At 43.9% G+C, this 13627-nt stretch overlaps 1 protein-coding gene across 3 annotated transcripts in view; it reads right to left on the bottom strand.

The window, feature by feature from the left end:
* Nucleotides 1-4990: 4990 nt before the first annotated feature.
* The window catches only part of LOC142909675 (hydroxylysine kinase-like), a 31726-nt gene continuing 23089 nt past the window's right edge, over nt 4991-13627 (bottom strand). For all 3 annotated transcript variants that reach the window (XM_076059795.1, XM_076059794.1, XM_076059796.1), the window contains 3 exons: nt 8628-8808; nt 7195-7507; nt 4991-6332 (listed from right to left, as the gene is read on the bottom strand). In XM_076059795.1, coding sequence (XP_075915910.1) covers nt 6158-6332; nt 7195-7507; nt 8628-8808 — 669 coding nt within the window. In that variant the 3' untranslated portion in view covers nt 4991-6157. The remainder of the gene's footprint in view (nt 6333-7194; nt 7508-8627; nt 8809-13627) is intronic.

Genomic DNA, 13627 nt, shown 5'->3' with positions numbered 1-13627 from the left:
AAAAACCACCTCTGCGGTACTAAATTCTACTCACCTGGTATCGACAATCAAAGACATTTCCCTGTCCCCAAACGACCTGCTTGTCAGTTTTGATGTGGTGTCCTTGTTCACTAAAGTCCCGGTACCTGACACCATCGCTATCATTGAAGACCTGGTTCATCAAGGACTGCATACTGATGTACCCCCCCTGGTGAGACATTGCTTAACCAACACATACTTCACCTGGAATGGAACTTTCTACAAACAAACTGAGGGCACCCCAATGGGCTCCCCCCTATCTCCGGTTGTAGCCAACGTATTCATGGAAAAATTTGAAACTGACGCCATCCAGACTGCCACTCTACGCCCGACCTTATGGAAGAGGTACGTTGATGACACCTTTGTCATCTGGCCACATGGCCAGCCTGCTCTAGACCAATTCCGCGACCACATCAATTCCATACACCCAGCCATCAGATTTACCATGGAGGTCGAAAAAGATGGCAAACTACCCTTTCTGGATGTCTTAATTAAAAGGAGACATGATGGTTCAATGAGCCACTCTGTCTACAGGAAAGCTACCCATACAGATGCTTACTTGAAACCGGATTCCCACCACCATCCATCCCAGAAGAACTGCCTCATCAAGACTCCATACCATAGAGCCCAATGCATTTCCGACCAGGAACACATTACCAGTGAACTCAAGCACGTACACCAGGCTCTCAGGGCTAATGGCTACTCCGACTACACAATCCGCAAAGCCATCACTCCAGTCATGAAGAAGGATCCTCTTGTGGAGCCACTCAAAACCATCACCTTACCCTACATTGCAGGGGTCACTAAAAAGATCTCCAAAATCCTGAATAAACACAAGATCCAGGTCCGATTCAACACAGTACATAAAATCCGTGATTTAGTTCCATCTGTAAAAGATGCTGTTCCAGACATACAGTACCCGGGCGTTTACAAACTAAAGTGCCTCTGTGGTAGTAGCTACATTGGAGAAACCAAAAGACATATCTCGGACCGCATCCGTGAACATAAAGCAGACTTGAAACACGGTAAGACGAACTCCTCTGCCGTGGCAGATCACTGTTACAATTCAGTGGGCTCACATGACATTGAGGTTCTTTGCAAACCAACTGGCTACCATGAGAGATTCGTTCATGAGGCCATTCACATATACAAGCACAGAGACAATTTTAACCGAGAAGATGGATTCAGGCTTAGTAACCACTGGAAAGATGTGTTAAATCATTTCTGTTCTTAATTAATTGTAATTTTACGATGACCTTCAGACCGCAGCTCTTTCGCCAGCATTGCCTCTTAATACCTCTCACACCACGGTTAATGGTATGGTTTACAACATGGAGTATACTAGGGCTTCGCAGCTGTCTCTCTCCCCCTCCTCTGTTCCGACCATGGACGAACTCGTCCGTCTGAACGGGGCCCGTAGCTATCCGTGGTACGGAAATTTGAGGGTAAGAATCCACCCATTTTTTCACCATATAGCATTGTGATATATAACGACTTATGGTTGGTAGCTTAGCTGATTGGAGAATATAGAGTTTATTGATAACATGAAGGTAATTTATATTTTAGTTTTTATTGGTTCACTATATAGTACTGTGAATAGCTCAGATGTGTAGTCATTTCTGTGACCAGTCACTAGCAAATCACCCAGTTATTTCAATGCTAAATTCGCCTAGTTATTTCAATGCTAAATTCTCCTGTTTGATTTGTACTAAGTGCCTCGGTGAATGTGTATGCTCTGACTTCAACGTAACTATTTCTGTAGCAGTTACAAGCGAATCACTCAGCCATTTTAATGCTAAATTCTATGCTAATCCCATTATCAAGGGGTGCCTCTGCGGATGTGTATGCCTTAATTTAGCTATTTCAATGCTAAATTCTATGCTAATTCCTTTTAACAATGGGTGCCTCTGCGGATGTGTATGCTTTAACTTTTAACATAGCTATTTCTGTGACCAGTCACAAGCTAATCATTCAGCCATTTCAATGCTAAATTTTATGCTAATTCCTTCGTCAAGGCTCTTTGTTCCTCTCACACAGCTTAAAAGCCGTGATCTGAACGTGGCTCTCTCACTCCAGCGCTGTCCTACCAGACAGTCTCGCCCCCTTCACCTGATGAAGGCCGCTTGTGTTGTGGCCGAAACGTCGTGAGAATATTATTGTGTTATTTTATTTTATCAATTTATTATTTTATTCTCATTCTACGTGACTTTACCGAAAGAACCAAAGAAGATAGATGGACTAGTCCTTCTAAATAAACTGCCAAATCGCTACGCACGGCGCTAACGTTTTTATAAATAAATAAATACACCGTTTTAAAAAAAAAATGTATGCAAACCGACACACCTGATGACGACCGTTTGTGTTATGGTCGAAACGTCGTGAGAATTTTTATTGTTTTATATATATTTTATTATTTTATTGTTTCCCTTCAACGTGACTTTACCAAAAGAACTAAGAATATGAATTACTCCAGTCACGAAAGCTTTAAATCAAAATGGATTTCTCTGTTAGATGCAGTCATTTGATGCCACTATTTGTGATATCTCAGGGAACACGATGTGACAAATCAAGCATACCAGCTTATATGGAAGAATGTCTCGATTCCAGCTCTCAAATCAACAGATAGACACGATGCTTATATAAATAACCACATTGTACAGCTTACCGACCTGCCAAGGAGTTAACCAGTTCTTTCGATGTCCTCTAGTACACAGGTAACTATAGGCTACAACAGGTGTTTCGTAAAGCCAGTAGATACACCTTTCTGCGGCCCACTTTTCAACTCCCACAAAATCAGCAGCCTGCAATACAATGCAGCGATACGGTCCAATTAACACTTCAATGGCGACTAATGGGAGATGCGAATGGACCGTGGAAGACTGGCCCACAAACTTCAGTTTGAGAATGCAGAGGACTAGAGGGAAAAATGCCAAGGAAATCCCAATCGGATACCCCCCCCCCCAATTTCTCTCTACGAAGAGTTGACGGCGGGGATTTGAGAGGCGGCAGCAGCAGCAGCAGATGGTGGCCGTACGCTTGTGGCAGCGAAGCCCCGAGTAGCCGTCCCTGCAGGTGCACACGCCAGGGAGCCGCGCAGCGCCCGCCGTTGACGCAGCCATCTCGGCACAGCGCTGTTCGGGGGGCATCGCCAGAGGCGCACGGGAGGAGGAGCCTTTATCCGTCGGCAGAATCCTTGCATCGGGTAGAGCTGCCCCAGACATCGTCGTCGTCGTTGTCGTCGGCCGCCAAGTGATCGGAGTGGCGATGATGACGCATTGGCGAATGTTCGTGCGTGTGTATGTGGTCACAACGGTGACTTCCTGGGCCTCAATTATGTCGGCGCAGACTTAAATGAGTACCTGGTGTGCTGTGGATACAACGTCAGCATTGGGGCGACAAAAGCGGCTTTGGGGCCGTCCATAAATGACGTCACGCGATTTTGGACGATTTTTGACCCCCCCCCCTCGTCATTGTCACAAATGTCTGACCCCCCCCCCCAAAAAAAAAGATAAAACATCTTCTTTGGTCTGGTAGGACAGCACTCCAGCGCTGTCCTACCAGACAGTCTCGTCCCTTCACCTGATGAAGGCCGCTTGTGTTGTGGCCGAAACGTCGTGAGAATATTATTGTGTTATTTTATTTTATCAATTTATTATTTTATTCTCATTCTACGTGACTTTACCGAAAGAACCAAAGAAGATGAATCATTGCAGTCACGAAAGCTTTAAATCGAAAGATAAAACATGCTTCAAATCGCTTTAAACTATTGTCATTGTAGTGCGTATTTATTGTGCCGCTGCACTCTGATGTTGTAGGAGAAAACATTTATTAACAAGTCTATTTAATTAAGTGGAACGTGTTGTCTATATTTATTTAAAGTTGCGCATTTTGATGTGACGTCACATTTATCACCCCCCCCCCCTCGTCACGCATCGTCACAAATGTCTGACACCCCCCCCCCCCAGGTGCGTGACGTCATTTATGGACGGCCCCTTTGGCGTGGTGTTGGCCACACCACCTACTCGATACAAGACGTACACAAGCTGAAGAATCAGACTGGCGAACGAGAGGCACAATTGAAATAAATACATCGTGACACGGTTGGCATAGATGAGGTGAGAAGGAAAGGAGAGCACCCCATACCTCTGAAGAGTGGCATAACCTTTCCTATCATAGGGGCACAGCTGACAGTAATTCTAGAGGAATGGGATTATATTATTGCTGTCTCTGAGAATCGCGCTTCGTGTTTGATCGCTCTCATCGGATAGGGCGACCTGAAAAACTGGCGGTGTACTTTCGGGTTACCAGAGCACAGAATGCAAGCTCACATTCACTCGGGTAAGATGGGCTGCAAGCACAGTGGCCAGATGTTAACTATCTCGCCTGGTATACAGGAGGTCGTTGGTTCGATCTCGACTGATGCCTGCTGCTGTATATTTGGATGTTCTCCCCTTGATCGTGTGGCTTTTTCTCCGAGTCCTCCGGTTTTTCCCTCCCAATTCAGAAGCATGCGTTTGGAGTATTTGGCTGCTAGAAATTTTCACACGATAAGCCACTTCGTTGAGCTATAATTTGTGGCCAGGTCGCTTCTAAAAAAAAAGAGCTTTATAGCTCAGTGGGCCCCGGTAAAATAAAAAATAGTTTTAATTTAGTATGAGAACGCAACATTCTCGTCGGCAATGGCATAAGACAGGAGGCGGCAGTGTATACGTGGTGCATCTGCATTCGAGGCTTAGCCAATTTTCACAGCCTCAGATCAATCCACTGCTGGATGATGCCTTTCCCCATATTATATGGGTTGCTTCACCATACTGCACCACACTGGTCAATGCGGTTTGTTTGAAGGGGTCCAGATATCACTTCCAATTCATGTTATAGTCATTCCCTGTAATCGAACTTACAGTGAGGGAAAAAAGTATTTGATCCCCTGCTGATTTTGTACGTTTGCCCACTGACAAAGAAATGATCAGTCTAAAATTTTCATGGTAGGTTTATTTGAACAGTGAGAGACAGAATAACAACAACAAAAATCCAGAAAAACGCATGTCAAAAATGTTATAAATTGATTTGCATTTTAATGAGGGAAATAAGTATTTGACCCCTCTGCAAAACATGACTTAGTACTTGGTGGCAAAACCCAGGAGTGTCCCACTTTTGTAGAGGAAACCTTTACAGCAAAATCATCAAACACCCACCACCCCCACCACACTACCGTTCCCAAAGTCCGCCGAGTGGAAGGTCATGGCAACGCAAGAAAGTCGACTGATCTTTCACGAGGCCAGGACTCCCCACGCCCGTGTCTGAGGGTTCTAAGGTCAACTGTAGTTTAGATTAACAAAAATATCTGAATGCAACTGCAACTCACAAAATAACAAAATTAACCCAGAATGCACCAAATCTCGTCAGATCTTTGAAGCTCAACCGGGGAAGAGCCTGGGTTTAGTGCTTAATTTGAAGACTGTCTGGGAAAAGCAGACGTTTTATGCCTTGCGCTGCAAGTTGGCCAACAGATGTCGGTGTACGGTGACGCTTTTTATATTCTTGGTTCTTTCTGTAAAGTCACGTAGCAGGGAAACAATAAAATAATAAAAATATAAAACATCTATGCAGTTGTCGAGTGTTACCCCCCCCACCACCTTTCGTATGCACAGGTAATCTCCGAGTTACTCCGGTTTCCTCTCACAAGCCAAACAAGCTACAAAGGAATTGGTCGAACATCTGAACGCTGGAACTTCATGAATACAAAATCTCAGAAACAGTCAGGATTTCCTGAGTAAATGAACGGGAAAAAAATATTCTGACAGTATTATTATTATTATCACCCACGGATGCGCATGTGAATGCCGTTTTGTCAACAGCGCTGGATGCAGCAACAATACGTTCCTAACCTGAAGCTACGAAAAACCTCCCCTATGCATTAAGTGCCTGGCATGAGCAATTCACATTTTTCAGATTCCGTATTCAAAGATCGCACGTGTCCAAAACCAACGGCGCCACGTTCAAGTTGAAACCGGTTCCTTGCGAAGCCTCGGGAGGTACCGGTGGGGCGAGTGGGAGGACGTGTCTCACGGTGGGCCCCCCCCGACCCCAAACTCCCCCTTCTCTCTCCTCGCCGTCCGTCTCGATTTCCACCGCGGTTCTAGTTTCTGTACCGTGCCGCAATATCGGACCACAGCCTCTGCATGTCCTCCAGGCCCCTGGTCCAGAGCTCGCGTAGCTTCACCCAGCCGGTGCGCGCCGTTATCAGCAGGTAGTCGGCGTTCTGCGGGTATCGCAGGATCGTGTAGCGGGCCATGACCAGCGACTGGCAGAACCTGCGGGGAAAAGTAGACCATGTTGTTGTTGTCGCCGTTGCTGTCGTGACGGTTAATATCGTTTGTTATTCAAGAGGGTTTTTGCTGCCGACTTGTTGATCGGCTGGGATTTTAGCGTCCAGGAATTGCAGCCATAGTTGGATCAAGTCTCGTGGTCAGCAGCAGAAGTGCCAGCAGAAGGAAAGTCGCTGTCTTCATCTTCCTCGTCTCCAGCAGCAGCAGCAGTGTGATCAGCAACATGATCGTAAACAACATCGCTATGAGTGTCTTTTCTATAATCATCATCACCGTCATCAGCAGCATCCGTAAAAGTGCTGTTAGCAACATCATGGTAATCAGCATTATTATGTCTTAACTGTTACTGATCCCCCCCGTTCACCAACACACATTAACCAGCATGGTGAAGTATGGTCAACTACCGCGACGATCGACATGGCATTGGCAAGACCTTCATTCATCATTGGTCTGATGAAGAGCTTTAAATAAATAATAAAGCACGTTTCGATTTAAAGCTTTCGTGACTGCAATGATTCATCTTCTTTGGACTGTCCTACCAGACAGTCTCGTCCCTTCACCTGATGAAGGCCGCTTGTGTTGTGGCCGAAACGTCGTGAGAATATTATTGTTATTTTATCAATTTATTATTTTATTCTCATTCTACGTGACTTTACCGAAAGAACCAAAGAAAATAAAGCACTTTTTTTTTGCCGCACAATCATCGAGTTTATCGGATTCTCGCCAGACCTGGATTAATTCTCGTTACGCAACCGCCACAGGTTTTTGAAGCCAACGTTTCCCGATGCGGCCAACGGCGATCCGGGCAGACCCGACCCGAACTGCCCCGGCCTCCCTCCGCTCTTACCTGCACGCCACCAGGAAGTAAACGGCCCTCCTCTCGTCCTCGGTGAGGGCCTGCACGCTCTCGTAGCCGGCCAGGACGTGACCCCCGGCCTCCATCGCCTCGCCGCTCTCCACCATCATGTACATGATGGCTATGGCCAGGTCGTACACGTGGTAGCCGAACATCATCGAGTTGAGGTCCACAATGCCAGAGACGCGGTGCCGCGGCGCTCCCTCCGCCGACTTGGGCCCCTGCTGCTGCTGCTGCTGCTCGCTTCCTGCGGCCACCTCCTGCACCAGGATGTTGTCGTCATTGAAGTCACCATGGATTATGCCTGCGGCGAGGGGGGAAAACGTCGAATTTGATTTCGTCCGTTGTCTTTTATTGTTGACCGTCCTCCCCTCGTCGCCGTCGTCATCGTTCGTGCCCGTGACGTTTTTATTCCGGCTGCACGATTGGGGTTGCGCAAGCCGCGTGTGCGAGTCTAAGAATGGCCCCCGCAGAGTCTCAGTGAATCACCAACTTCTTCTCCTGCCTTCAAAGGCACAGAATTACAATAACCCACCAGCGTCGTACAACCCTGCACGGGGGCGAGATATGGAGCGGTGTGTAGTGGTATGCACACCGCATCACGAGCCCTTGATTCCCGGCCATGGAGAACATCACTGATATCTGAACCAGTCCTGGGATCCTACCTACATCCTCACCGACCAGCATGGTGAAGGTGGCAAAACAACCCCCATGACCCTACACAGCCTGGGAAAGCCTTCGTCCAGATAGTGCATTGACAAAGGGCTGTACATTATTATTAAGAGTATATGTGTAACAAAAACTGTTGAACACAATTTAGCATGCATTGAAAAATGATTTGGTAGTCTGAATGTAATAACCCTGTCATTTGATTTCACCTGTGATCAGTGTCTGTGCGAGTGTTCCCCATTACATGCATGCCTTGTAATGCATCTGTGTATGCTGGGTAAAAGTAATCACGTAAAGCACATTGCAAAGAAAATGCTTGCCACAAATGAATCACAATACCTTGCTGATCTCGTCAAGCAGCATAAACCATCATGCGAACTCGGGTGATCCTCGCAGCGGCTTTTGGCTAACCATCGAACAAACAAAGACGGTCACCGCATCGCGCGCTTTCAGATGCACTTCTGCGGCCGTCTGAAAAGCTCTTCTTTCCGATATTAGGAAGGCACTGGAGCTATGCACTTTTAAACCTAGATTGAACACTAATTTATTTTTGAACTGATTTTTTGTGTTTAGTTTGTTGTCCTTCCCCCGCACCTCCGATTAGCACGGTTGGCTACGTACGGTGCAAAAGAAGTTCAACGTACACACGTACGCGGCACCCGTCGTGGCTTCAAGGCCTCGTCGGTGGCCTGAAGCGCCCCTCGCCCCCTGAGGCATGGAGCTACGTCCCGGGTGAAGCTGCGAGGCGAGCGTACATCTGGTAAACTTGTGCAGGTTGGGTTGGATCTCCTCGCGGAACTTGGCGATGACCTCCCTGACCAGACCCTGGTTGGGGTCGCCGTCCAGAGTGAAGAGGTAGGACTCGAGCAGGTGGGTGTTTGATAGGTTCCAGATGAAATCGTCTCGTTGCAGGGAGTGCAGGAACGGGTGCTCAAACTATGCAGATGTTTAAAAACGAAGGCGGTAAGATGACAAAAAATGCAATACGAGATTAACATAGCATTGGCCAGTTGAGTACACATGTAAGTTAAAGGCAGCAAAACGTCAAGCTAGCAAAGGATAGTCTTCGTTTCAGAAAAGATGTTCTCCTTGACTTATTATTTTCTCTTTGGTTTTTTTCGGTAAAGTCACGTAGGTAAAACTATAAAATAAAAGAATAAATGAAAAAACTACATTTTTTTTCATTCTATCATTTTATAGTTTTACCTACGTGACTTTACCGAAAAAACCAAAGAGTATGAATCCTTGCAGTCACGAAAGCTAAAAATCTAGACTTATTATGCAGCTGAGGGTGGGGCTGCCCAAGTCCTGCGTGCGGCTGGCAAATGTTTGATTGGTATTTGTGAATAACAGGACACTTGAATGGATCTGAGAAGTAGTTTTGTGAGATCACCTTCTGTGGGCCATTCTCTAACCAGAGGTGATGCACAGAATGAGATGTTTTTTTCCATCTCATGACATGGCACCAATTAGCACAACTCATACAGCCCTTATCAAGGCACTGCCGTATTCAGTGTTGGTCATGTAGGGTGTTTGACCATACTTCGCCAAACTGGTCAGTGTAGGTTGGTGAAGGATAGAGGACAAGGGGGGGTGGGGGGGGGGCAGGACTGGTTCAGATATCACTTGCCACGAATGTTAGCCGTGGCCGGAAATAAAACTCAGGTGGCCGGGTTCGTAGCGCAGTGTGCGCACAACTGCGCCACCGCTCCACCCCGACGCTTGGAATAAAATTTGGGGGGGAAACAACAAAAATACGTTGTTCATAATAAAGGTTTATGGGTTAGATCGCGTTTATTTATAAATGTGTCGTAACCCTCCACCACCCGACACGGCCAATCAGCAAAAAAAAGTGTCACGTTGACAAAAAGACAAATAATTCACTACTTTAGCCCACCGGTGTGTTGAAGAGTGAATCCACATTTACAGTTTGAGTACGACGTTTCGCTGGTAAATACATCCAGCATCATCGGGCAATTAGCCAGAATGGTAAAGCCCTCGCTTGCTCCCGGTTTTATATAGAGCAGCAGGGTGACGTCATCACTTAACTCATATCAGGTGCAGTGATTAGAGGCGGAGGGGGGGGTATTGTAATTATATAATCGATTAGTAATCAGTCATTGGTTATGATTAGTAATGAGTTGTAGATTAGTAATTCTTTAAATCAAAATGTAATGTGTATTATTTAATAATACGCTTCCAGGCCGCACTAAGCCTGTAGCTGTCAGAGCGATTAAAGTTATTCTTGTTCCTCTCAATTTCAATGGATTCTCTAATTAGTCTTTGCCAGTAATAATTAGTTTTACACACCACTGCAACATTGTCAAAATCAATTGAGTGTCCTTGTTGACAAGCATGTTCTGCCACTGCCGACAGTTGTGTTTGAGATAATTTAATATTTCTCTGATGTTCTTTTAGTCTTACGCTGATGTTACGTCCCGTCTGCCCAATGTAGCAGCTGCCACATAAACAATTAATCCGATATACACCTTCTGTTGATAGTTAGGTAATGCGTCTTTAGTGCAAGATACTAGTTTTTGAATTTTGTGTATTGTACCAAATCTTACTGTAATGTTTTGCTTTTGCAAAACACGGGCTAATTTGTCAGTTACTCCTGAGATATATGGAATTTTTATTGTTTTAACAATCTGGTCGCTTTCAGCAGTATTGCTTTGCAATCGTGATTTGGCATTTAGTGCTCTGTTAATTTGAGCATTATTGTAGCCATTCTGTCGTAGTGCGTCTTTAACGTGTTTAATCTCTCTCACTAGACTCTCACCATCTGACACTGTTTTAGCCCGATGTATGAGCATCTTGATAAGAGAGGATTTCTGAGCTGGATGATGATGTGATTCTGCATTCAGATAGGCATCAGTGTGCATTTGATTTCTGTAAACGCTGTGTTATTTTGTGTTTTGCAAAAGCAAAACATTACAGTAAGATTTGGTACAGTACACAAAATTCAAAAACTAGTATCTTGCACTAAAGACGCATTACCTAACTATCAACAGAAGGTGTATATCGGATTAATTGTTTATGTGGCAGCTGCTACATTGGGCAGACGGGACGTAACATCAGCGTAAGACTAAAAGAACATCAGAGAAATATTAAATTATCTCAAACACAACTGTCGGCAGTGGCAGAACATGCTTGTCAACAAGGACAGTCAAATGATTTTGACAATGTTGCAGTGGTGTGTAAAACTAATTATTACTGGCAAAGACTAATTAGAGAATCCATTGAAATTGAGAGGAACAAGAATAACTTTAATCGCTCTGACAGCTACAGGCTTAGTGCGGCCTGGAAGCGTATTATTAAATAATACACATTACATTTTGATTTAAAGAATTACTAATCTACAACTCATTACTAATCATAACCAATGACTGATTACTAATCGATTATATAATTACAATACCCCCCCCTCCGCCTCTAATCACTGCACCTGATATGAGTTAAGTGATGACGTCACCCTGCTGCTCTATATAAAACCGGGAGCAAGCGAGGGCTTTACCATTCTGGCGAATTGCCCGATGATGCTGGATGTATTTACCAGCGAAACGTCGTACTCAAACTGTAAATGTGGATTCACTCTTCAACACACCGGTGGGCTAAAGTAGTGAATTATTTGTCTTTTTGTCAACGTGACACTTTTTTTGCTGATTGGCCGTGTCCGGTGGTGGAGGGTTACGACACATTTATAAATAAACGCGATCTAACCCAAAAACCTTTATTATGAATAATATTGGTCGCGAAAGCCTACATGTTAAACTGACTAACTTCTATGGGGAGGATACTTTTCTTAAAACCAGAAAATTGGAGAAGCTCCGCATTAAGCGGATGAAATTGATATCTTCACTGGCGTTCCTCAAAAGGTGCAGAGATTCAAAGGTAATACCAAACGCAGTTAAAATAACACATCACATAAAGTCTTCTAAAGCTAACCAAATACTACACAAAGCTAGCGAATTATTATTAATAGAGAGAATACAGCACAATAGGAGTGAATTATCTTACATTTCGGAATCGCTAAAGCAGTTACACTTAGATATAAGCAATAGTGTATCTATGCATTATTGGAATATAATCGATAACATAACACAACAATCGGTTCATAATGTGTTTAAACTAACAAAAACTAACCAAATTAATACATTTTCTAGACTACATAATAAACAAATCCCTACTGAAAACCAAAAATTTAAAAACAAAACCGTACTGAACTTGACTAACACTGTATTAACCGGTGACATGGTCTCTATCCTTTCTAAAGGCCTTAACTTTGCCGTTACCCCACACACAATTCCAGTGGATGAGATAATTGCTGAGGTAGAATCAGCAGTTAGACTCCTTCCACATAATGAGGCAGAGATGACTAGACATGAGATTGCTAAAATAATTGAGAATAGCAAAGTTCCAAAAGTAAATATTAGCTCTAACGAGGCAAAAGCCTTAAGAGAGCTGCGTGTAAACAAGGATATCCAAATCCTAGCAGCTGATAAAGGCCGCACTACTGTAGTGATGTCACGAGCCGATTATGATAATAAAATTAGAAATTTACTAGAGGAAAGTACCTACATTAAAATTAAACGAGATCCAACTAATACTTTAGAACGTAAGACCACTGCAATAATTGCAAATTCATTAATCCCTAAAAATGAGCAATACCAAATTAAGCCAAGGGCCTCAAAACCACCTAGAATCTATGGGCTACCAAAGATTCATAAAATCGGCATCCCATTACGACCCATAGTCAGTACAATTGGCTCTGCCACATATCAATTAGCAAAATATATAACCCAACAAATACAGCCCTACATCGGTAGGACATCTTCATTCATAAAAAAATAAATTCAGAACATCTTGTGAATGTGCTTAAAGATATTAAACTTACTCCTGATGATATTCTGGTAAGTTTTGATGTGATTTCTCTATTCACTAAGGTTCCAGTGGACGAATCGCTTAAATTACTTGATACACTAGTAAAGAATACCGGTTTACCAAAAGATATTCCGAAACTTGCTGGCCATTGTTTAAATAACACTTACTTCTTATGGAGAGGGAATTTCTTTAAACAAAAGGAATGAGCAGCAATGGGTTCTTCTTTATCCCCTGCTACAGCAAATTTGTACATGGAAAACTTTGAAATAAGAGCACTTGCCTCGAGCACATTAAAACCATCCTTTTGGTTTAGATATGTGGGTGACACTTTGGTTGTCTGGCCACATGCTAAAGATACACTGAATGATTTTCTAAATCATCTCAATGCACAAAACCCGGCCATCCAATTCACCATGGAAATGGAGGTGAATAACACACTCCCATTCCTAGATATTTTGCTTGGACATGGCCTAAACGGTAAAATAACACACAGCGTTTACAGAAAGCAAACGCACACTGATACCTATCTGAATGCAGAATCACATCATCATCCAGCTCAGAAATCCTCTCTTATCAAGACGCTCATACATCGGGCTAAAACAGTGTCAGATGGTGAGAGTCTAGTGAGAGAGGTTAACCACGTTAAAGACGCACTATGACAGAATGGCTACAATAATGCTCAAATTAACAGAGCACTGAATGCCAAATCACGATTGCAAAGCAATACTGCTGAAAGCGACCAGATTGTTAAAACAATAAAAAATCCATATATCTCGGGAGTAACTGACAAATTAGCCCGTGTTTTGCAAAAGCAAGATTTGGTACAGTACACAAAATAAAAAAAAACTAGCATCTGGGACTAAAGACGCATTAC

This window comes from Petromyzon marinus, unplaced genomic scaffold (genome assembly GCF_048934315.1).
Source record: "Petromyzon marinus isolate PM22_M1 ecotype Great Lakes invasive population unplaced genomic scaffold, UKy_Petmar_22M1.pri1.0 PM_G_Scaffold_130, whole genome shotgun sequence".
Taxonomy (NCBI): domain Eukaryota; kingdom Metazoa; phylum Chordata; class Hyperoartia; order Petromyzontiformes; family Petromyzontidae; genus Petromyzon; species Petromyzon marinus.
This window is presented reverse-complemented; position numbering and strand designations above follow the sequence as displayed.